Source organism: Colias philodice, chromosome 16 (genome assembly GCF_061535455.1).
Source record: "Colias philodice isolate Cphi_HAF_F1 chromosome 16, ilColPhil1 Martin Lab GWU primary, whole genome shotgun sequence".
NCBI classification, from domain to species: Eukaryota; Metazoa; Arthropoda; class Insecta; order Lepidoptera; family Pieridae; genus Colias; species Colias philodice.
In genome coordinates this window covers 4,791,402-4,815,153 of record NC_143101.1, presented here as the reverse complement: position 1 = coordinate 4,815,153, position 23,752 = coordinate 4,791,402, and the positions used below count along the sequence as shown (strand labels likewise).

Here is a 23,752-nt window from a genome sequence, read left to right as displayed (position 1 = left end):
AATAGTGTGTCAGCAAATTTGCTTCGCTCATAAAACAGATTTCTGCGGTTGGAATCAAAATATCTAATCAGTTTGGATTGAGACCAAATGATTTGTTTTTGTAACTATCTATTTACCAGGTAATTTAAAAATATTAAGATTCAAATTTTAGATAGATAGGTAATTAAATAAAACAAAATACACTGTTATTAAATATTTATTAGTATGAATTATAATTTTAACATTTAATTAATAATTATTATTCGAATAGTTGCATAGTTACAAAAATGTTTGCCGTTAACATTTTCAAAATTACTGAGCGTCACATTGGGCAGTTTAGTTACGAAAAAAATGCAAGATTTAGATTTTGTGCATCGGGGTAATTACGAATATGGGGTAAATTTTGATAATTATTGTGAACACCACTTCAAAGAGTCATTTTATTGTTATTATCGTGAAGGTATTGTATGATAATATATTGGATAATTATCTGCATTATTTTTTAATTTAAATTATTGGATTGACCCGTCATTTGTAATTACTCCGATGCAAATTAAGTACTTATTATTTTATGCGTGATGTTCGCGTCTGTCGGGTTTCAAGTCCAGTGAATGCAAGGACCTAAGGGACCTGGATCGTTCAAAGAGCGAGGGGTCAGTGTAAATTGGTTCGCTTCCGTCATCGAATGCGTTCGCTAAGCGTCCCGAGGAACCGGCCTCTTCGCCCACATCAGAGTAATTCCTGCCTAAACCGCTGGAATAAGAGTAAGTAATTAGTACTTAAAATAATCAATTCGATCATACACTAAATAGGTATGTCTATAATAATAAGCGTAAAAATTAGGTAGGTACTTAAATCTAACGAAGAGCTTTAGAGTGAGAATCTTTAAGTAACTTTAAATTTTATAGGTATTTCACAATAGAAGGTTAAAACTATTCATATTAACTATAAAACTATAACTATTAATTTGCGCACTAATCGTAAACCTACCGTAAAAAAATATAAATTTAACGACCTCACGTAAATCGTTTCAGACACCTAAATGAATAATGTAGGTAAATGTTAAATACAGCAAAATCATTTTTTTAAAAATGTTAATAGGGAGTTTATCGAATAAGTACCTAAGTACCATGTGACCCTGAATATTAGTGTAGAGACACATTTCTTTTTTATTTGTTAATTATTATTTGATGATCAAATCATCAGTTCATGCAGTAATTTAGACGGTAATATAATGCCATAATTATTGCGGTAACAGCCCGGTAGACGGTAAGGTAGTGTGGCCATAGCATAACGGACACTCCAAAAAACTAAGACAAGCAAAATACTATAATGAAATATGTATGTAGTTTGTTTTTAACCGTCTTATTTCTTAATTCTTAGCAGGTGATGCTTCCATTCTTCCTTTTAATAAGTACATAGAGTAAAAATACGACTAATTTATAAGTACATAGTTACCTCAAAGAAAACGGCTTATGTAGATGTGAAGCAGAGAACAGCGAGGGTCGTGTCGGTCTCGGTCCGGGCGCCGCGGGTCGCAGCGCGGGTACGGGACTCGACGCTTGGATGTTTTTGCGTAACACACGCCAGTATCGCCTTGAATAAATAGCATAATTGCATATTAACAATAATTTAAATACTTAATTATAAAATAATTTAAAAAGGGAGATAACAAACTTAAATTTTTCCTTATTCTTCATAAGTGAGACGTAAGTTCATCTGAAGAATTGCTAACGATATAGTAGGTAGGTGCTGATTTTTTGCTCTTCAGTTGAGTTTTTTTATAAATCCTACATAACTATTTTGATAAATGGTTTATTGTATCCTGGTACCTAATATGACGTATATACCTACTTTAAATAAACTGACGGTTGAGATGTTTACTGAAGATATGAATCTACGCAAATTCATCGAGTCAATTGAATTTGCAGTCACTATGCACACTCTTATTGCTCTGCCAATTGATTATAAACGGAAATATTCAATTCTGTTACGCAGTATGAGGGGTGCTGGGTGAACATTTGAACTGCACATTAAAATTGAAACATCTATAAATTCTACTGTTATTACAGGTAGTTTTGAGTCATTCGATGTACCTATAGGTAGGTAATTAATAACCTACATTTCAAGGCACAAATTTGAAATTTTAGGAACGTCATAACTATAACGTCATAACAAATCATTCTATATTGTTTTGCTCAAACAGCATTTATCAAGTTTTTATACCTTGCTTCAGATTTACAGAAGTTTTACAGATTTTAGAGCTTGACAACAAATTATACTCGATCACGCACACGCCGCGACCACCACGGGCGATGAGTGTCCGCACTAGGCGACTCACTTGTATATGTACAGCGCGAGTATCAGCATGGCCAGCAGCAAGGACAGCAGCGAGCACAGCGCGGCGAGCAGCGCGCGGTAGTGCTGCGGGGTCACGCACACGCCGGCCGCGGACACCACGGGCGATGAGTGTCCGCACTAGGCGACTCACTTGTATATGTACAGCGCGAGTATCAGCATGGCCAGCAGCAAGGACAGCAGCGAGCACAGCGCGGCGAGCAGCGCGCGGTAGTGCTGCGGGGTCACGCACACGCCGGCCGCGGACACCACGGGCGATGAATCTGCGCCATTCTCTTCTAGCAACTCGTTGCGGTTGTCGAATACCTTTTTTATTTTGCATTTATTAATACAGATTTACAGTAAGTACCTTTAGATTAATGCTACTTTTGTACCTATAGAAAAAAAGACATTGATAAACAACTGTTAGGTATGTCGTAAGTTCTAAAAAAATATCGACAGCTTGAGATATAACTTTTGCAGTCTCTATAATTACAATTGAGTGATATTAAGATATTGTGCTCACATTTATTGGACGCCCGACACTTCCAAACAAATAGGAATTCAAAACGTTGAATATGTTGCAATTAAACTTACCTCTATCATTTTCCTCACATGGCTCGGCGTTTCCACTTCATCCTTCAAATACTTATCGACTTTGGCTTCTTCGTATGATATCTTGAACATATTATCTTTACTGTCAGTTTTATTGGAAGCTTCTTCATCTTTTACTTCTGTAGTATTCGTTTGTAGAACTTCTGTAGAGTTCACATCTCTTCGGCGTCGGCCGAAAGATGGTTCCGTGCGTCCAGTTTGGCCTGGACAATACGCCTAAAAAAATATTTTATATATAGTTGAGTAGGTAGTTATCTAACAAATAAGTATAAACTCTTATAATAGAGATGTATTTAATTATGTCATCTTACCGGTTGGCAACCATCTCTACACGTTCTCACAGTAGCTTCGAACACTAAGAAATTAGACTCCGGTATTTTAAATGCGTTGAATCTAGCTTCGAGTGAATCGCCATTGCGACCTTTGTCCAGTTCTGGGAATACATCAGGATCCACGGGACATCTAAATTCAGAAATAAATTCTTAACTTGGCGAAAAATTATATTTAGTCCTCGATAAAATCATGCTTGCGTTAAAATCCATAGCATAGTATTTAAAATAATTCAATTGGTTTTTTAAAACAAGCTTTTCAATATTTTAACCACTTACCCAACACGGTCAATCAACTGCACAGATCGTCCCGAATAAGGATCTCTAGCAATAACATTTGTAGCGAAGATATCCGTTGCATAATTATATCCATCTTGAGCCTCGAGCCTAAATGTTAGCGGGTCACCAACAGCGATGGTGGTTGTTGGTCTTCCTTGGTACAATATCAACAATCGGACCTTGGAGTTCAATGAACTCTCCTCGGGTAGATACTCTATTGGTATCGGACTTCCTGACCTGTCAATCAAGTCATAACCAAAACTGTTAGACGTTTAGCTTGCTTTCTTTCTACTGGGTAATGACTTTGGATGAATTATTTTAGGTGGTTTAAATAAATATGTTGTACGTTATATTTAAAAATGGAGTAAAACCAAACTGACCTTATTTATAGCTTGAATAAAAAGTCCTATTTATTTTTAAAAAATTTGCCTTGCAAATTATCTACGATATGGGAGATGTAACGGCAAAAATAAGTTTCATGAATTCATCCAAAGTCCGTTTGTTAGTAGCTGTTAGTTCAATAACAGCACTCAACAATCCATAGAAATAATATTTCCCATCAATAAATACATAAACATTAAACAATATAAGAACAAGTCATTTCAAGAAAAAACAACAAAATAAGCGCAGCTCACACAGCGGTAGGCACCAGTAACAAGAAAATTCAAACAAAAACTCAAAAGATAATCCGTAGATTAATTCAAAATATTAATAAAATGGCAACACAAAAACATGGTTAAATCATGACATAATAATATATTATCGTAGTTACATAAATAATATATTAGAGCCCATTAAATGATAAAGTCCATTACTATAGGTAATATAATAATAATTTCCAGTATTTCATGATTTCTACGTTTTGTAATCTCGTCTCAGCCCTTAATTAATAATGCTCAAGTCACGAACAGTGGCCGACAGTTATTTATAACGTTCAATAATATTAGTAACTAATATTTACTCAGATAGTATGAACCTTTGTCTTTTAGGCAAATATTTCAATAAAATGATGATTTAACAGCTCAAAGTATCAAGATATATCGAGTTATTATGCCAGATCAGATTATCGCTTCATAATCACCTATTACAAAATACTGAACTTTATCCAGAAAAAACCATTTAGTCGAATGAAGTACAGTACTGTGTCAACTTTGTTAAAGAGCTTGTTACCAGACAAATTCAATAAAAACAAGACAATAAGCAATACACTCAATTCATTCCAAATGCATTTTATTGCTATGGATTCAGTTACCTTGTTACCTGATTACACTAGAGCACAAACACTGTTATAAAAATATCAAACAAAAGTCATATATTTCAATCTCACCCAGCTCCAATGTAGTTAGACGTGACCACAGCCTCAGCTGGTCCTCTGAACAGGCACGTGAGATTGAAGCGTTTGTCTCGGGATGTTTGTACGTTGTCACTGAATTGTACTACCACGATGTTTGTCATTGTATCTCCATACTGTATAAAACATAATATTTAGATATAAATAAATGAAATAAATAATGAGATATCGAGTAGGAAATGAATTGAAACCCTTAAAAAGCGTTTAATATAACATCTTAAGAGAAGATCAGGAAGAGAGATAATAATAAATTTCAATGCGATACCTATAATTAGATATGTATTATTGGTAGCTAATGAAAATGTAGGGAAGGTCATAAACAAGTCGATACAATAGATACTAAAAGACACGATAACTGACGTTGATTTATAAACATTCAAAGCTAAAATTAAGCAACATAAGAAGGAAACAAAAGACAAACCCGCTGTGTCCCACACTCCGGGTAACCATGTGCTCCGGTAATACGCAAGACGTTTTGTACGCCACCGTTTCCACGGAAGAAGCATCTATCGTAGAAGCCGTATGTGTACATTCTGCCGTAGAAGCCTTCAGGCAGACGTAGCGTGAACTCCATCCCGTCTTCATTGCACACTTGGGACACTGTTACAAAATTAAGTATTTAAAAGGAATTTTGTGAATTTAAATTTAATTTTTGATGCTACAGGTCAAGCAAGGCAAAAGTATTTCATTTAAATTTATATTATTGTACTTAGTATAAAATACATCATATAACAGAGAGCTACAAGTACAGTTACAATTATGATTTTTGTTTCGTTACCATCCAAACAATCATCAGCAATCCGTCCTAGAGCCCTTTCGTAAAAGTCATATTCATTAGCTGTGTTGTCGAAATGCGCAGGATTAGCAGCGTCTAGCTCTCGAGTGTCCCGGTCACTTAGCTCACAGTTGTCCCTAGGTTCCACGCCAAAACCTACATCCCTGGGAATGTAATAAAACTTAATGTATATTTTAACATATTGTATTTGACTTGTGCTCATTAGTATTTTCTATTTATTTCTATTGATACAGGACCAGGAGGATCATTCATCATCATATAGCTTTTTCATCAGTTTTCAAACGTTAACTAAGTTATGTTTAACAAAACTGAATATTATGTAATATATTGTTAATAAGTATATTTTACAATTTACACAAACCTGTAGTTGAACGACCGGCATATAAAATCTCTAGCTTCAATACATTCCCGTTGGCAATGGGCCAAAGACTGAGCGGTTGTAAATCGGCGAACAAATCTTCTCTGCATTCGCTGTCTGCCAACTTGTCTGAAACTGTCGTCTTCACATCGTGATCCTTGCCAAGGTCTTTGTCCAATTGGAGGTCGTCCGATTGGTCCCCCGATTGGCCCACCTACTGGCACACTGACTGGCCCAATGTGGCCAATACCGCCGATTGATCCTCCAACTGGAGCGATTGGACCGTCAGGCTCGTAGCCACCGTATCCACCACCACCTAAGTATAACATAAACACAAGTATTTAATATATAAAATTGTTAAATATAAATTATGTTTTGATAAAAATTTTCGTCAATAGGTATTATGTGTAAGGTATAGGGATGCGAATAATTTTTTTTACGAGCACGAGCGATAATTTTGTAGCTATGGTTATGCCTCGTGTTATGTATTTATATAATTCACCTATCGGTCTTTCCACAGGAGGTGCATAATTTCCTCTGTATCCACCGGGTCTTTCTATGGGCCTTCTTACACCATATGTAGGTCGAGGTTCCACTGGAATCCTAAAAATTAAAATATTATTAAAAATGCTATTTAAATTATAGATAATTATTCCAGTTACGTATAATTTGCAAGTAGCGTATTTACCTGTCAGAACCTGGCCTTATAACATTGTCTGGATAGCGATCACTAGTGGGATACCGATCACCACGGGGATATTCTGGGCCGTAATAACCACCACGTCCATATCCTGCTTTGATATAAAAATGTATAAAGGATAATACACATATATTTCATACAACTTTATTTTGCTTCAATTTTATGTTACACTAGTTACTTATTATTCATAGAATCACTAATCCGTACTATGAATAGCTATATTATAATAAATAATAGTTAATAGGGACAATATCTTTGAATATAAATGTGTTACGTTAATGAAAACGCTTATGGAAGATGTTATAATGCATTTTGAAATTGAAAATTACTGTTAAAGGTTAGTAAAATTAATCTTACCAGGATATGACGATCCGGTCGGCGGATATTTGTCATACATATCTGGATAACGATCCCCACCCAAAGGTAAAGGATCCCGGTTAACGCCAACCGGGTATCTGCTGTATGGATACCGGCCCCAGTCGTTACCGGAATAACGGTCCTGATCGTATGCGGGGTATCTTGGGTAAGGGCGTGACGGGTACCTCCCGCTGCCGCGTATCGGATATCTGTCTTGTGGATACCGATCTGGGTACACGTCAACAGGATAGCGACTGACTGGATATCGATCCGGATATCTGTCGATTTCGTTATCGGTGTCGATGGGATAACGGCCACCACCTGGATATCTGTCTATTGGAACTCTGGTTGGATACCGGTCTACACTCGGTGGATAACGATCTACCGGTGCGATTGGATAGCGGTCAGATGGCGGTGGAAAACGGTCAGATTGAGGTGAATAACGGTCAGATTGAGGTGGATAACGGTCAGCAATAACAGGGTATCTATTTGTCGGTGGTGGGTATCTGTCAGATGATATAGGATATCTATCAGAAGGCGGTGGATATCTATCAGATGGGAGAGGATATCTGTCAGATTGTGGCGGGTATCTATCAGAAGGCAGTGGGAATCGATCAGATGGGTAGCGTTCAGGCCCTACTCCGGGTGGGTATCTGTCATCTGGGAATCTGTCTGGGTACCGGTCAGGATATCTGTCAGGATAAGGTTCAGGGCCAGCCGGGTACCGATCATCAGGTGGATACCGGTCTGGACGGCCGTAGTATCTGTCATCATCATCCTCATCATCTGGATAGCGGTCTACGCCTGGAGGATACCTATCTCTGTCCCTGTCCCTGTCTCTATCTCTATCGCTGTTGCTACCACCTTGAAAATAAAGGAAATCATTAGAGTATTATGGGAAAAGTTCAAATTAAATTTTGGTTAGATCTCTACAAAATGCATGCAACAACAACTAACTACAAAAATATATAAATACAAAATACTATCTACACAACATATAAATCCTACCTACAAAATTAATTATGTAATAATAAAATGTAATAAACATAAAACTATGTATGTACAGTTTTTCTACGGCAATACCTGCTGATAAAACCATTACAACACACAATTCATATAAATCATAATTATTTTCCTCAAAACTATTTCAGTTAATCCAATCGCATGCAGATATTCGTATAATGTTACTTCTTATAAAATAAGAAAAAATACATATATAAAAAACATATATAGATATAATAGCACTAAAGTTTATTTATGTCAAAATAGTAACCGATGCGATAAGGTTACATCGACATGCAACTGTAATCAACAAATACAATTTTCAAGTTTCAACAACATCAAACTACAAATGAAAAAACTACAAGTCACAATTTCCTCCATGCACCGAACCTGATTTTGAAGGTTTTCCCCATGAAGACTGCGAGCCGCCTCCGGTACCCTCATTTTCACCACTTACTAACTGATCTAAACCCCAAATCATTTATTCATTTTTATAAAGCTTGACCAATTTATTTAAAAAAATGTTACTAAGTAATTTGTAGATGCTGCATAAAGTCAAAATTTAAAGCGAATAGAGTTTAATAAATGAGGCATCAAAAGGTAAATTGGTATAAAACCTTTATATGTTTTTTTACTTACGCATAAGATTTTCATAATAATCAAAGTCGGGATCATACAGCAAACGCATGCCATCCTTCTGATTGTATCTACTGAGTCGACAAGTCCTTGCGCGGTCACTGTATACTGCTGACCTATATACATATCATATGTATATCATATTGTGCTTTAGGACCATAAATTATCCATTATAAATGCGATACATAGTCTCTATAAAGACAGAATAGAACTAAACATCAGGTAAGTTCAAAAACATGTCTTTCGCGTACACAAATAACAGAAAATAAGCAAAAATAATGTATTCTATATATTATAAATTAAAAAAAAATTAGATGATTTTGATTTTTATCTTCATTAAAATATAACATGAATCATACCTGCACTGAAAGCTCGTCTGCCGCAAGCACTCATCCAAACATTCACTCAGCGATCTGCCCGTGATCTCCGAATGGAATTCCCCGGTTATTCTGCTGTTCCGGTACCTCTGGAACGCGGTATCTGGTCTCCTCCCGGGCGAGAACAGGTGTGACGTCACGCTGTTGTCCGGGTACTCGGTCCCGCGAGCTGTCACCCGATGAGAGACTGATCATTGTGAGAGATAACCTTATTGTGACTTTCATTAGTAGGTTTAGTTGATTATGGAGATTTAACTGATATTCAATAGAATTTTTTGGTATTATTGATGAGGTACTGTTATTGAAGTATAAACTTAGTAATAGAATTAACAAACAATTTAAATAATTATGGAAATAGTCTACTAGAAAATAATGAAGTCATCAAAAAGTCCTACGAAAGACCTAGTGCTTAGGTAAGGTAAGACGATTGCGTACTGAATTCATTCTTAACAATAAATTAATTAAAGAAGAAAATGTGTTAGCTGATGTTAATTGTAATTCACAATGGCAATCTTGTTTTTTTTAAATCATTCAATTAAATACCTTTTAATTAACAATATTACTTACGGTTGTCAAGACAGACGAGGTCGTAGAAATGGTGTGTGGGCGATGCGCTCACTGTTATATCATCCTTCTGGGAGACAGAATCTTCTTCGGATAAAACGCATTGACGTGTCATTTCATCATGCTCGATGGAACGGCAGAAGTATCTGAAGATTGAATCACATTAATAAAGAACAAAAACTTAACATAATTTTCCAAGGAAACATCAATACCTAGCAGAAAATAAAAGTTCTCAAATTATAGGCATTCGTTCACTTAACTTTTCGAAGCGTTTTCAAAACATTGTAATTGAAATTTGCAAATGGTTTAATAAGCAGATTTTTTGTGAGAAAAAATATTTTCTAGAATTTTCTGAGCCTAATTATTTTTTTGTTAGTAGGTAAGTACGGATTATATTTTATTGTGTTATAAAATACTTACTTTTCAGCTCTAACACACATAGACTGGCATTCCTCCAGAGTCATGTTGGTGAAGACATCAGCTTCAAACGGACCACCGAGGCGCTTATTTTCTTCTTTTATGAACACGGCCAGACCGTCGCACCTTCTTTCGGCTACATAAATTTGTATCATTTGAATATATTGTATTGTATTGCATCATTGTACATAGAGATATACAAATACGTAGCAGGCTCTACGTAAGAGGCTCTACGAAAAGAGTTTAGTTTTGTTTAAGTTTTAATTTTCGACTAAGTAAATTGACCTATAAGAGTTTAATAATTAAACCAAAAGACCGATTTCTTACCATTTAAACAAGTATTTTCCAAATAATCTGCATTATGATCATCCTCTAAAAGCTCAGGGTGAGTCCGTCGCGTAAATCTGCTTAGAGAGCAAGTTCTTAACGCCGAATCATAAGTAGCTGAGCGACAAACAAAACTGAATTCTCCCAAGCATTTGTCTTCACACTCTGTGCGGTTGGCAACCATGATTTCCTTCAGATCTGATGGTGGTAACTTCAAACGTTTGCGAGCATGACGCTCAAATACGTAGCGCCGGGACGGGCATTCGCGTTCTGGACGATTTGCTAGAATTAAAGGAAAGCTTTTCATAAAGAGAGACATGGTGCACAATATTAAGGTTTTATTAAATTATTTAGGTACTAAGGGCTCAATGTAAATCAAATCAAATCAAATGTATTTATTTGCTCGTATATGGTCATATAAAGGTGTTAGTACACAATATTTATATAACATAATATACTGTAAATATATTTGCATTAATTTTATATTAGGTAAACCATATTATCTGTAATTGAGCAAAATAAATGTTTTTGAAAAAAAATGTGTTTCATTTCAAACCTACCCCTATACATATAAACATAAGTACTTACACGTCAAACAGATTTCATTAAAATGGACGCTGTTCGGCACAATCATCAGAGTTCCTATCCCCTCAGGAGCAGCTTGTTCCCTCGTCAAATAGCAAGTCGACTCTTCATACTCCGGTTCAGGGCTAAACGCAGCAATTCTGGCCCCAGGTTGGAAATCGATGGAGTTGCAAGTTCTCACGAGACCGTTGCCAGATCTATCGCGAAGGCATAAATCCTGACATTTTTCTAACACGCGAAACGGAGGTGCTGTTTCACGAATCTGTAAAAATATAGTAAATATGCATAAAAAATTATTGAACACTAGCTTTCCGCCCGCGGCTTCGCCCGCATTTTCAAAGATAAACCCGCATAGTTCCCGTTCCCGTGGGATTTCCGGAGTAAAACCTATCCTATGTGTTAATCCAAGTTACCCTCTATATGTGTGCTAAAATTCATTGTAATCGGTTCAGTAGTTTTTGCGTGAAAGAGTAACAAACATCCATACAAACTTTCACATTTATAATATTAATAGGATAAAATTTGAATAGTATAATTAATTAATTACTAATGGTACAATTACTGAAAAGTACCTACAACCTACTTATAATATATTTTTACTTACGACATCATCATCAAAGCCATGTAACTGTTGATTGGGAAGCCTCTCGTACATGACTCGACCCATGCCCTGATTGCAAGTGGTTTGAGCTGGAAACATGATGTTTAACAAAATATGATTAAAGTCGATTTTAGTTTTGACCTATAATAAATTATCTCATGATGGCCTCATCCTACGCTGTTTTTTTACTTTGCCTTGGTGACGAAATTTGCCAAAAAAATTACTCTATCCATTACGGTTGAATTATTTTGTACTTACAATTAACAATCTAGTAAATATTTAACTATTAGATAGATAACAATACCGTTGGCCATAGTGAGCATAGTGAGTGCAGAGAAGGCGTGCATGACGCTCAACCCTCGAGGCTTCATCTTCCCGCTGGTGTCTGTAGAGCGTCAGGTCACCGGCCAACCATGTGGCCACCTGAAAACATTATATAACAGTACATTATTTTTTTAAATGATTTTTTTTTTTTTTTTTTTTTTAAATGATCTTTAAACTACAATAATAAACGTGTAGGATGAAATTTAAAAGTAAAGGTTATCACTTTTAATATTTAATATAATTATTTTATGCGCATATTGTAGGTACCTACAACAATGAAGTGTTTTTACTTTTTATTATTTATATAAAAGTGAAAAATAACGTTGTCTATACGAGCAAACTTAATACGTGCAAACTGAATAGGCTATATTGAGAGTGATTTTTTTTGTCGATTTGAATAGAAATAGAAAAGGGTTGAAGAAGCGAGCTAATAATAAAGCCAGCTAGCGAAAGACATTTTAATATCTAGATAATTTAAATACCAGCTTTAACTTTAAACGCTACGTGAAAACGTTCGTATGTGAGAAGCCCTTAGTATCATTAAAATAATCGGTTCGTTGCACTTCATGAATGTGATGAGACAATTGAGAACAAGGCTGTATATAATAAACCCAAGTGTACATGTTTATGTTTGAAATGCTAATTTTCGTCAATTTCTAATAATATACCATCGTAAATTTACCAAAAATGATCATGAATGATTCTCGCTAATTATAAAATCTAGATACCTAGATAATACATGTCTATTGTAAAGCCTAACATTAAAGATGAATAATATAGATTTTATATCTCTGTGGAAATCTTTTTTTATAACAATTGTTGGATGAAAGAAGTTTATCAATATCAAAAGCTGAATATATAAACCATATTATGACAATATAATATATGTATATATTAATCAATAACTTCAACTAACCTAAACCGTGAATAGAAAAATCTACATTCCATATTATAAAGTTCTACCACAGTTCTACTGGCGCTCTACACATCTTTGTATTCGTAGACGACAAAGTTCGTCTACGTCGCGCGTCGTCTACGTCTTTGCCTACGTAGATTTACTATAAGCGGTGCTGTAAGATATTGTTGTTATTACATAATATGCTGATTGAGCTGAATATTTTTTAATATTGAACATTTTTCTAAATCGAATAACAAATAACTAACTATGGGTCCAAATGTTTTTAAAAGCCTATTTCTGCTTCTGTTTTCGATTTATGTACATAGATACGTTAAAATCGAAAGAAATTATTTCAATGGTACGTACGTACCTACCTATCATCTTTTCCAAAAGTATAGATATGTAGATGAAAATTGTACATATGTAATAGCATTCGATAAAACTATATCATATGTGTAGTATAATAACTGCCATTATATTTGCCAATTATTTACTGAACACGCACAATAGAAATGATTTGTGATGCGAGTAAATAAAATAGAAAATGGGTATAACTGTTAGGCATTGACAGGCATTCGAAATGGTCTCAACTTTGTCATCGACACCGTTAATGTGCACAGACGCGTGAATAGGGCGTCCGTTGATACTTGATAGCTAATTTATTAATAAATCACTCATAACTACAGACTACAGTTATAATATAAATTTTACAAAACTCTGCTTGTGTGGTATTTATTTTATGAATTTTAAAAAAGAAAACGAGGTCTACATTATATGTATATGTACAAAATTTATTTTTAGCTCTATCTTCTATACGTAGGTAGCGCTAAAAATAAACATACAAAATATACAAATAAACATAAAAAATGCAACGATAAAATATTAAAAATAAAAATGAATTTAATTATATGTTAATGATAACATAGATGTAATTTTTGTGTGGATGTATACTTTAAAAAAAGTTTATATTGCACCTAAATTTTCTCATTTTAAAAGCTCCTACGAAAAAAAAGCGCCAGTTAACTAAACCAACTCGTACCAAAACTAATTAAAACGAGGAAACATTAAGTAGCAGAAAAAAGTAAAACTACAATAAAGTTAATCTGCATCACAAAAGCGTTAACGCGAAGGCCTGGGCTATGAAAATTTTGGCGTTTCCAAAAAATGATGGCAAGCAACGCGGAAGTTGGCTTCCGGTGCTTTGTGATCCGACCGATGTCCTCGCCAACTAGATGACGTTGTGACCAAATTCTGTACAGTTATCGGTGAAATCGCTGTCTGAATTTCATAGATAATTACACTCTGCTCTAATAATAGCTGTGACTGGTTTGCTCATGTTTTACTTATTGGTGAGATTATCAAACCTTTATTAAAGGTGTGATAATATATTCGTCATGGCATCACTATTGATACAATGAGCATAAACTTTTGTACGAAGTATAGTTTATTTATTTTAATTTATTTGATTTAATAACAAGATAATTAAGATTATAGAACAAGGTTATACTCGTTATTCCAAGGAGATTATAAACATAATTTTGTTCATATAATGAAATAATGTAAAAGAAAAATATTAATCAACAGTTGCTTATTTGGCTACAACTTTAAAAAATTTATAAGTACCTATTTATCAACATCATCGTCGTTAATATACATTCTGTTAAATTAGGTAGGTACTGAAACTCCATCTGATTTTCCGAATAAAACCCGTTCATCAGTGAAAGTCGCATGTGAATTTACCTTTAATGAAACGGAAGTCCATTGATCCTATTAACTTAACGGGACTCTTTCAGAGGTAATCACGCATAACGAGATAGTGTGAAAAGAGTAGCCATTGTAGATATGAGTGGGTTGGGCTAGGATGGGTGCGTGGGAAAGAGGTTTTCACTCATCCTGATGTAACTGTCCACACCTTGGATTTTGGACATTGGTCCTTGGGACAAAAGCTATTGCCTAAATAGTTGGGCGTACAAAGAGGTGGCTTTTGTCAAATTACTTCAAAATGTATCTATTAAGCAATAAGCTGTATAGAAAACTACCTAATAATTTTCTAAAATGACGTTAATTTATCAGTGAATTCTACGTGATTCTACGGTAGTATATAGTATACCTGGAAATGTCAGGTTTATTTATTTATTTATTTAAGTACTGCCAACAAAAAATTACAAAAATAAAACTTATACTTACTAAAAAAGAAGACACAGCACAGATGGCGGCCTTATCACTTATAAGTGATTTCTTCCAGGCAACCAACTGAAGATGTGATAACATAAAATTTTGGTTTAATATATTTTGTGATATGATGTAGTTTGTAGATACTATGATGATAAGCTATCATTTTGCCGCTAATGCTTATTCTATAAGTACTACTTGTATACGTAGTATATTATTATTAGTCTGTGGTACTAGATACCTACATAGCGAGTTACCCGCAAAGATTGTTAGATTACAGGGATTTTTTTTCTCCATTTTAGTCTGTTATTAATATTTAAATAGAATTCTCACAAAACCAACTTTGAACTTATCATATGAAAATCTTTTTCAAGTGGAATGTTAATCATCCAAAGAATATCTTTAACACTGTAGTAAAATTCGCACAAACACAAATAGGCAAAAAATCTCTCTACGTTAATAATTAAAAATTACTCTCTTACATGGAGTAATTTTCTTGTAATGTAATTTTTCACATAGCGTATTTTTTTTAATTAATGACTTTTATACGCAATAATCTATAAATGGATTTTATTGATCGATTCAAACAATTACTTCAATGATCATTAATTATAAACAAGCTCATTATTGTTTTAAAAAATACAATTAAGTAATAACATAGGATTAATTTTTTTTCTCTTTTACAAATGGAAAGGGAATAAAATAATAGAATTCTAAAATATTCCCTTTTTTATATTTATAAAACTAAACATCATCCAATATGGAATGTTGGAATAAGAATTTATATGCAATGAAGACAAAAATAAGCTTATTTTTTTGTGCGGTGTCTGTCATGTTAGCCAGAAGGGCTTCTACATCCTAACGCGATCGCGTGGAGTTTCCGTTTACACTAAAAGATCACGAAATAATACTCTTGCTCTAGCTCTATGTTCGTTTGATGTTACACCGTTAGAAGAATTATATTCAAGCTTTCGAACGAAATACGGACGAATGCTTATTCGTGTAGATTTATCTCCTTAATAAACCTTTCCCTTGTTTATTTACTCAACATGTTTATGAAATACTGGCATCAAGAAAGAGTAAAGACATTCGCTCGCAGGGTCAAAGTAAATTCAATCGAGATAGTTTGATAAGAGTGTATCTCTATGTAGGTGTTTTATCACGATAAAAAGTAATTAAAAATCACTTTCTAGCCTCCTCACTTTTTCCCGCCACAAAATTATATCGTAAGGTCGCTGCGTTACTACATGAAAGACAGACAAACAAACAAAGCAACCATCATATCGACGTAAGGGTTCAGTTCGAACAGATTTTACCACAGTATTAGTAGATATCAGTTGCATCATGAAAATTTCACAATGATTAGGTACTGTACATTTATACGAAAAAAACATTCGAATTTTATAAATAGCCAAGTAAATCACATCGGTTGAGAAACTGGATAAACCTTAATAATATTATTATAAAAGTTTGTTTATTATTTTTAGTTATTACTTCAACATTTCAATAGAGTTCATGGTAAGACTTTTTCTACTACCACAACTCGCTACCGCCTACTACTACTAGTATAGTATTATATTATCTGTGCTACTACTATATATTCTCCTAGATTACTTTTTACCACGGTGAAGCAAAAAAAAATCATTCCCATGGCGATTTCGTTTGACCACACATGTAAAGATGTGGTTAGCAACTATACATGAAGTCCTAAACTCTGAAAAGACACATGACCATCCAGTAGGAACAATATACATATGTAATAGAGTAGTTATGATTATAATCTTAATATATATAAATCTCGTGTCACAATGTTTGTCCTCAATGAACTCCTAAACCACTTAACCGATTACATATAATAAAATTCGCACACCATGTGCAGTTCGATTCAATTTGAGAGATAGGATAGTTTAAACATGTAGGTACCACGGGCGAAGCCGGGGCGGACCGCTAGTACTTTTATAAGTGCAGATAATAAAGTAACTTCTCAAACATACCAACGCAACTTTATGGTTGTCAGGTAAAGTTTAGTACAATTTCTGTGTATAAAAATGTACCCAATTTCAGAACAAAGGCTTCGGAAAGTTTTCAAACAAGTGTCTACTGAATATGTAAGTAATAATAATATGTAAGTATATATTTATGATTATTTTTTTAGTCCTTTAAATATTGTTTTGTTATGTTCAAATGAAATATTTAACAAATAAAGTTAAGGATATAGATACCTAGATGTTAGATTATTCGTAATATAAAAATCTAAGTTATTTTTCATATTGAACCTATTTATGTGCCGATATTTTGTAAAGTATACCTTACGAACGGAAAGCTGATTTGAACTTTATTTACATAGAGCTTCTTTGTGGGCCCCATAATTCATACTTAATTAAAACAAAAATAAATATAATCACTGTCTCTATAAAACATTGGTTTGATGAAAAGTTCAATACGGGTAACTGCGTAAAACCAAGTAAGTACATTCAATATTAAAGCTAAATCTACACTCTAGGAATTGAAAGCTGTACATAATACTGAAAACTTAAAGGCGCAAGTCGATTACTCACTCGAGCGATACAAGGTCTACGCACGTAGCAATACGTAGCACTTCTCAAACAGTTCAAGCACACGACACTTCACTAACGGGTGTACCACAGGACAGTCGAAACCGAATTGTGGACACACGAATACCATAATTTAGTTAAATCACATACAGAGGGGATCGACAATAGGACATGCTATGAGCAAATCACACCAAATGCACGCATGGCTAACTTTCTATAGTCACACCGGTGACTGTACTGAAATCGTACTTGATGAGTTTAAGAGCAAACATTGTAATTATAGGATGATAAATGATGACTCTAAAACTAGTATGCTCATATACTTATAGTTAAATACTACTTAAAATATATGTCTGTTTTCTAGATATAGATTAAAACAAAGAAAATAAAATAAATCATTAAAACTGATTTTATTCTTAGCCATCCTATATCATGTACACATTGCTATACCATTCTGAATCTGCATCATACCAACAACTTGTCTTACCTATAATATAAAATGTATTCTACAGATTATGATACGTATTATTAATGCTATACAACGTAAGATAGGTATAGCTTTTCTCATTTTACGTTACAATAACAGCTTTAAGCATATTTCTACAACATTGCATTCCAAATACTCTACCTAACTTAATAAAATGCATAAGTCATAAAAAACCTAATTCAGTGACCCCATACATCGCTTTTCCGGAAGCTACGCTACAAAGGCGTGTACCAGCGGACCTCGACAAGTAACGCTCTTTCAAATGTCAGTTCCCGCCACAGTTCCCGCCAACGCGCCGTGCATTGCCACAGATTATAATCGCATATTAATTATCATATTATTGTTTTATGTCATGACCTTGAACACGGTTACGTATGGTTTGAAAATGTGAGAACTGTCGCAGATTACATTTGCGATTACAGGTCGTACTCAGGTTCAGAGATTTTGATAAATACATTAAATATATTGTTGAACAATATATTATTTGTAAAATACCTACTGATAGTATAATACATAATGAAAGTTATTAACAATTCTGAATGTTTAAAATAGCGGTTACAAAATACCCAAAATTAAACTAAGTATCTATTTTTATTTGTCGTTTTCAGTTTCTGCATATTAATTATTAGCATACTTTGTAATAAACACAACTTTAAAAGGTTATATTAATTAACTTAAGTAGCGCAGTGTAAACCATGTTTAGAAGCTACACGATTATTCTAATAGAGTTTGAATAAAATAAGAATTCCAAAATGTTTGTTTCAAGCGACTTAATCATTATCTAATTACAAGGACTGGGAGGTAGGTACATTCACTAAATTAATCATAAAGGTAATTAAAAAAAATCGGTAGGTATGTCTTTTGGTACATCATAATATAATAATTAAGTTGTTATTCACGACTTTCAGTATAATAAAACAATAACGTAACATGTGATTGTTTTAACATAATATAGTAATGGGTTATTAAAAATTGCATAGTGCCGCTTCAGGACGTGTTTTATAATAAAAATATTTTTAAAATCAATGAGTTCTAGTAGTCAAATGGTCAAATTATTGTTTAATGCAATCAAATTAACACTAAATCGAAACTGTAAACGGTAAGTCTTAATGATTTTATTAAATAACTAGCTTACCGCCCGCGGCTTCGCCCGCTTTGTCTAAAACTTAATAAATTATATACTAAAACCTTCCTCTTGAATCACTCTATCTATTAAAAAAAACCGCATCAAAATCGGTTGCGTAGTTTTAAAGATTTAAGTATACAAAGGGACATAGGGACAGAGAAAGCGACTTTGTTTTATACTATGTAGTGAAACTAGATTTCCGCCCGCGGCTTCGCCCGCGTTTTCAAAGGAAAACTCGCATAGTTCCCGTTCCCGTGGGATTTTCGGGATAAACCCTATCCTATGTGTTAATCCAAGTTACCCTCTATATGTGTGCTAAATTTCATTGTAATCGGTTCAGTAGTTTTTACGTGAAAGAGTAACAAACATCCATACATCCATACTTACAAACTTTCGCCTTTATTAAGATTAAGATTAGTTAATAAAAATTTTGATGGCAATCGTATCATGTGTTAGTAGGTATCGTGTGATCACACACTTCCTTTCTCAATCCTAATAGATATTATGTTATTTAAAAAGAAAACTTGGGACGAATGTGGCAAAACGTCGGTTAAAAACAAGCAAATTAAAATAATCAAAGTCCATAACTAAATAGCCAAAAGTTGCTTCTAATATTAAGGTTTTAGCAGATTACCACCGATACATTTGTGCAGCAAAATGAGTACAAATACATCTCTTTCGGAATACAAAACTGAAATGAAATCATTCGAAGGAATATATCCAACCATCATCGATGCAGTGTGCAAAAATTTTGGTCTCCAACAAAATCCTTCAGTAGCTGTCTGGATGAAGAAGGTAACTTAACTACCTATTATTAAAAAAAAACTTGGAATTGAATTATTTTAAATTAATTATTCTTTCGTGTGAATGCAGCAAAATAAGATTATTTAGTTCACATCTACGAACAAATAATCGTAGGTTATTTCATTTAATTTTTACAGATCTTGGACTACAATTTGCACGGTGGCAAGAAAGCACGTGGCTTAACGACTATTCTCGCATATGAAACTTTGGAAAAACAAGACAATATAAGTGTGGAATCCCTAGAAATTGTAAGAGCTTTGGGATGGTGTGTGGAAATGGTAATTAAAATATTATGATATTCTATTGTAAAAATATGTACCTATGAGCTTTAAGGTGTCGTCCGTGGGTGTCGTATTTTTACCAATTACAGAATATAGATATGTAGATACAATAGATGGTAGAGGCTATAGATGTAGAGACTAATTATATATGATGGTAGAGACTACAGATTTTCTAACAACAATAATTTGTGTTAACTTTTTTTTATTATTTAGCTTCAAGCATATTCCTTAATAATGGATGATATTATGGATGGATCGACGACCCGTAGGGGTGTACCTTGTTGGTATCGACTGCCTGACGTCGGTATGGGAGCTATAAACGATTGTAATCTAGTTCAGTCGGCTATGTATGAAGTGATTAGAGTGTACTGTGAGAAACTACCCACATATAAAGAGATAGTGCATTTATTTAATGAGGTTGGTGCTATATTTTCACACTCTTTGAATTGAATTCTTGTACAAGTGCTATCTAATTGCGAATTGCGATAGATATTGTTCGAGTACCGGCATCAGTTGTTTTCCACTTTATTTAAATTCATTATAAAACAGATATTGAAATGTGATATTTCATCATCGGTTTTCATAATTTCGCTATAATATAATTATTAATAGTTTTGTTTTATATTTATTAAGTCACGGTTTTGTTTATATTAATAATCATGACGATTTCAATAATTTTTATGCCGTTGCTAACACGACTTATAATTTTATTTATGTTTAATGTTAGTTAATTGTTATTTTAGACCCTCTTCTACGCTTCCATTGGTCAACATTTAGACTTTACGATGGCACATCGAAACAAGGACGATTTCAGTCTATACACACCGGAGCGATACTCAGCAATAGTAAAATTTAAAACAGGATATTATACATTTAAACTGCCAATATTCTTGGGCATGTTAGTAGCAAATAATATGAACTCTGATACCTATAAGAGAGCTGAAACAATCTGCTTGGATTTAGGTTACTTATTTCAAATGCAAGTAAGCATAACTTTATCCTTGTAATCTATTTATTAAACTTAAATTGTAATATTAATAATTAGAGGTATGTATTTGTTTAGCAGATTTTTCACAAATTTTCCTTATTTTCAACAGGATGATTTCCTGGATTGCTTTAGTTCTGAGCAGGTAACCGGTAAGGCGGGAACCGACATACAAGAGGGCAAATGTTCTTGGCTTGCAATTGAAGCACTAAAGCGCTTGACAACTACCCAACTTGAAGTGTTCATAGAATGCTATGGAAGCCACGATCCAGCGAAAGTAAAGCGCGTGAAGCAGCTTTATGAGGAATTGCAACTACGTGACGTGTATCAAACTGAAGAACGGCAAAGATATAACGCAATTATAAAAATGGCGGAAGAATTACCATCTGATGCGGGAGCATTGCCAGAGTTGTTTAAAAAATTATTAGCTTTAACTTATGATAGGAAGAAATAACTGTTCATTTTCAATCAATCATTACTTAAGTTTAAAAAAATATTTGTGAATACAAATAAAACAGCAAATTCATTCTATACCATTTATTCAAAAATACAATGTTATATATAATTGCTATTACATTCATATCGACGTCAGGTCTCAAGAAGAATACAATTTCAGACACTTACACATGAGTTTGTTTAAAATAACATGATACCTGATACTGCTACAATATTATCCAAATAAAATAAATAAATACATGTATCGCCTTTTAGGTTACTATCTACAACTACATTGGTATATGTAATATGAATATACAATTTATAGTTAAATGTAACTTTATCCTATAATAATACGCACTATACAGTGACACAAGATAAATGGCGCAACACAAAGTGAATATAATAGTTTATACAATTTCACGATTAGTCTCAATTATGCGATGAAACTGTTAGTTCATAAAAGTCAATCGACTCGAAGATACTTTATCACAATTTCACCCTTAATCCACATACAATAGAAGTTATGTTTGCACTTAGCAATGCCCTAATTACCATACGTGTGACACAAAATATATTCTTAAATAAGTTGATCCACTACGAAATACGGTACACAATATTTTCATACGTTAAAATTGCATACACACGTAGCTTTTGCTTAGAAAACCTACACCATACTTAAAGTGAAAAGAGACTTAATCGAAGTTAATTGAAGACTTACAGGTCTCGTGGTAAAATTAGTGTATTTCACTGATAAACGTACGATAAATGTATCGAATGACAATATAGGTGTGCTAATATAATTTTGACTAGTAAGCACCAATTTTCTAATGTTTATCTATATATTTTATATCGTATCCATACACACTTATTTACACGTGGCTAATAAAATTTAGCCGATCACAATTTTTGTAACTTTTTATTAAATTAAATTTATTGCTTTATATGCATTGGAATTAAATGGAGGATAGGAACGGACGAAAGGAACTAATAGCGTGTCATCTTACTTGCTCGACATGCCTTTCTGTTTTTTTTTTCCTCTTAAAATAAAAACGGCCACCTTGGGCTTCGTTTTTTCTTTAAATGCTTGAGAGTTCAGATGCAAAAGTTATTTTATTTTGAATAGGTTAGGTTAAATCAGTCAATTGATATACTGCATGTAGCAAAAACAGTACAAATATTTATTTCATTTTTGCTTACTTAAGATATAGCACGAATTATTTCAGAAACTGTCAATTCTCAATTACAATTTTAAAGTGAAACTTTTATTACATCGTCTCAAACTTTTTGGTCTGTGTAGCGCATGTCGCGTGTATCGCGGCTGCCGAGTAGGTATACCTACTGGTAACCTATTAAAAACTCGAATTTCTATTACCCGAATCTTAAAACCCCGAAAACGGTTGTTAGAACTTTTAAAAGACAGATGTAATGAATGACAAATTTTTGAAATTCCTTTTTTAATTTCCCAGATGAATCAATTTCCAGATGCACCAAAACCAGATTTTTAAAAAGTATTTTTTTGTTTCCCGTATTCTCATAATACAGATCACATTATACCAGATTCTCAGAATACTTTTTTTGGTTTCCCATCGTACCATTTTCCAAATAAACTATTGCCAAATTTTCATAATCTTTTTATTTGGTTCCCATATAATCGTATAACAGATAAACTATTGCCAGATTTTCATAATCTTTTTATTTGATTTCCATACAATCGTGATTATACCTTTACTATCGACTGAAAATAATCATTGTCAGTAAGTAAATTTATTGTTTTACTTGTCCATTACAGACCAGTTTTAGTGTCAAAGTCGACTCAGTAGGTTAGGTTTGAACTACGACCCCCACGCTAGAACTGACTCGCTATTGTTTTACTTGCCTATTACAGAAAGGTTTAAGTGGCAAATTCGACTCAGTAGGTTAGGTTAGGTTTGAACTGTGACCCCCCATGCACGAGCCGAGCGAGCGAAGCGAGCGTGCCGCGGCAGCGGCCGGCGAGTGCCAGAACCGACTCGCTATTGTTTTACTTGCCCATTACAGAAAGGTTAAAGTGTTAAAATCTATTCAGAAAGTTA

General features: G+C 33.8%; 2 protein-coding genes across 2 annotated transcripts; one reads left to right on the top strand and one right to left on the bottom strand.

The window, feature by feature from the left end:
* Window positions 1-182: 182 nt before the first annotated feature.
* On the bottom strand, window positions 183-17,660 carry nompA (no mechanoreceptor potential A). Its single transcript, XM_089704721.1, has 23 exons — window positions 17,563-17,660; window positions 11,915-12,033; window positions 11,614-11,699; window positions 11,013-11,271; window positions 10,425-10,706; window positions 10,101-10,233; window positions 9,684-9,826; window positions 9,099-9,303; window positions 8,743-8,855; window positions 8,494-8,568; window positions 7,102-7,965; window positions 6,733-6,835; window positions 6,547-6,647; window positions 6,048-6,360; window positions 5,669-5,829; window positions 5,312-5,490; window positions 4,867-5,006; window positions 3,540-3,776; window positions 3,243-3,393; window positions 2,914-3,147; window positions 2,471-2,643; window positions 1,438-1,575; window positions 183-732 (listed from the first exon to the last, which is right to left on the bottom strand). The coding sequence occupies exons 2-23, from the start codon at window positions 11,979-11,981 to the stop codon at window positions 549-551; spliced, it is 4,341 nt and encodes a 1,446-aa protein (XP_089560847.1). The 5' UTR covers window positions 11,982-12,033; window positions 17,563-17,660; the 3' UTR covers window positions 183-548.
* A 1,411-nt stretch (window positions 17,661-19,071) lies between these two features.
* Window positions 19,072-21,696, top strand: LOC149481620 (farnesyl pyrophosphate synthase-like). The gene is made up of 6 exons (XM_089705379.1): window positions 19,072-19,145; window positions 19,799-19,967; window positions 20,114-20,254; window positions 20,471-20,674; window positions 21,001-21,240; window positions 21,355-21,696. The coding sequence occupies exons 1-6, from the start codon at window positions 19,072-19,074 to the stop codon at window positions 21,694-21,696; spliced, it is 1,170 nt and encodes a 389-aa protein (XP_089561505.1).
* Window positions 21,697-23,752: the final 2,056 nt, after the last annotated feature.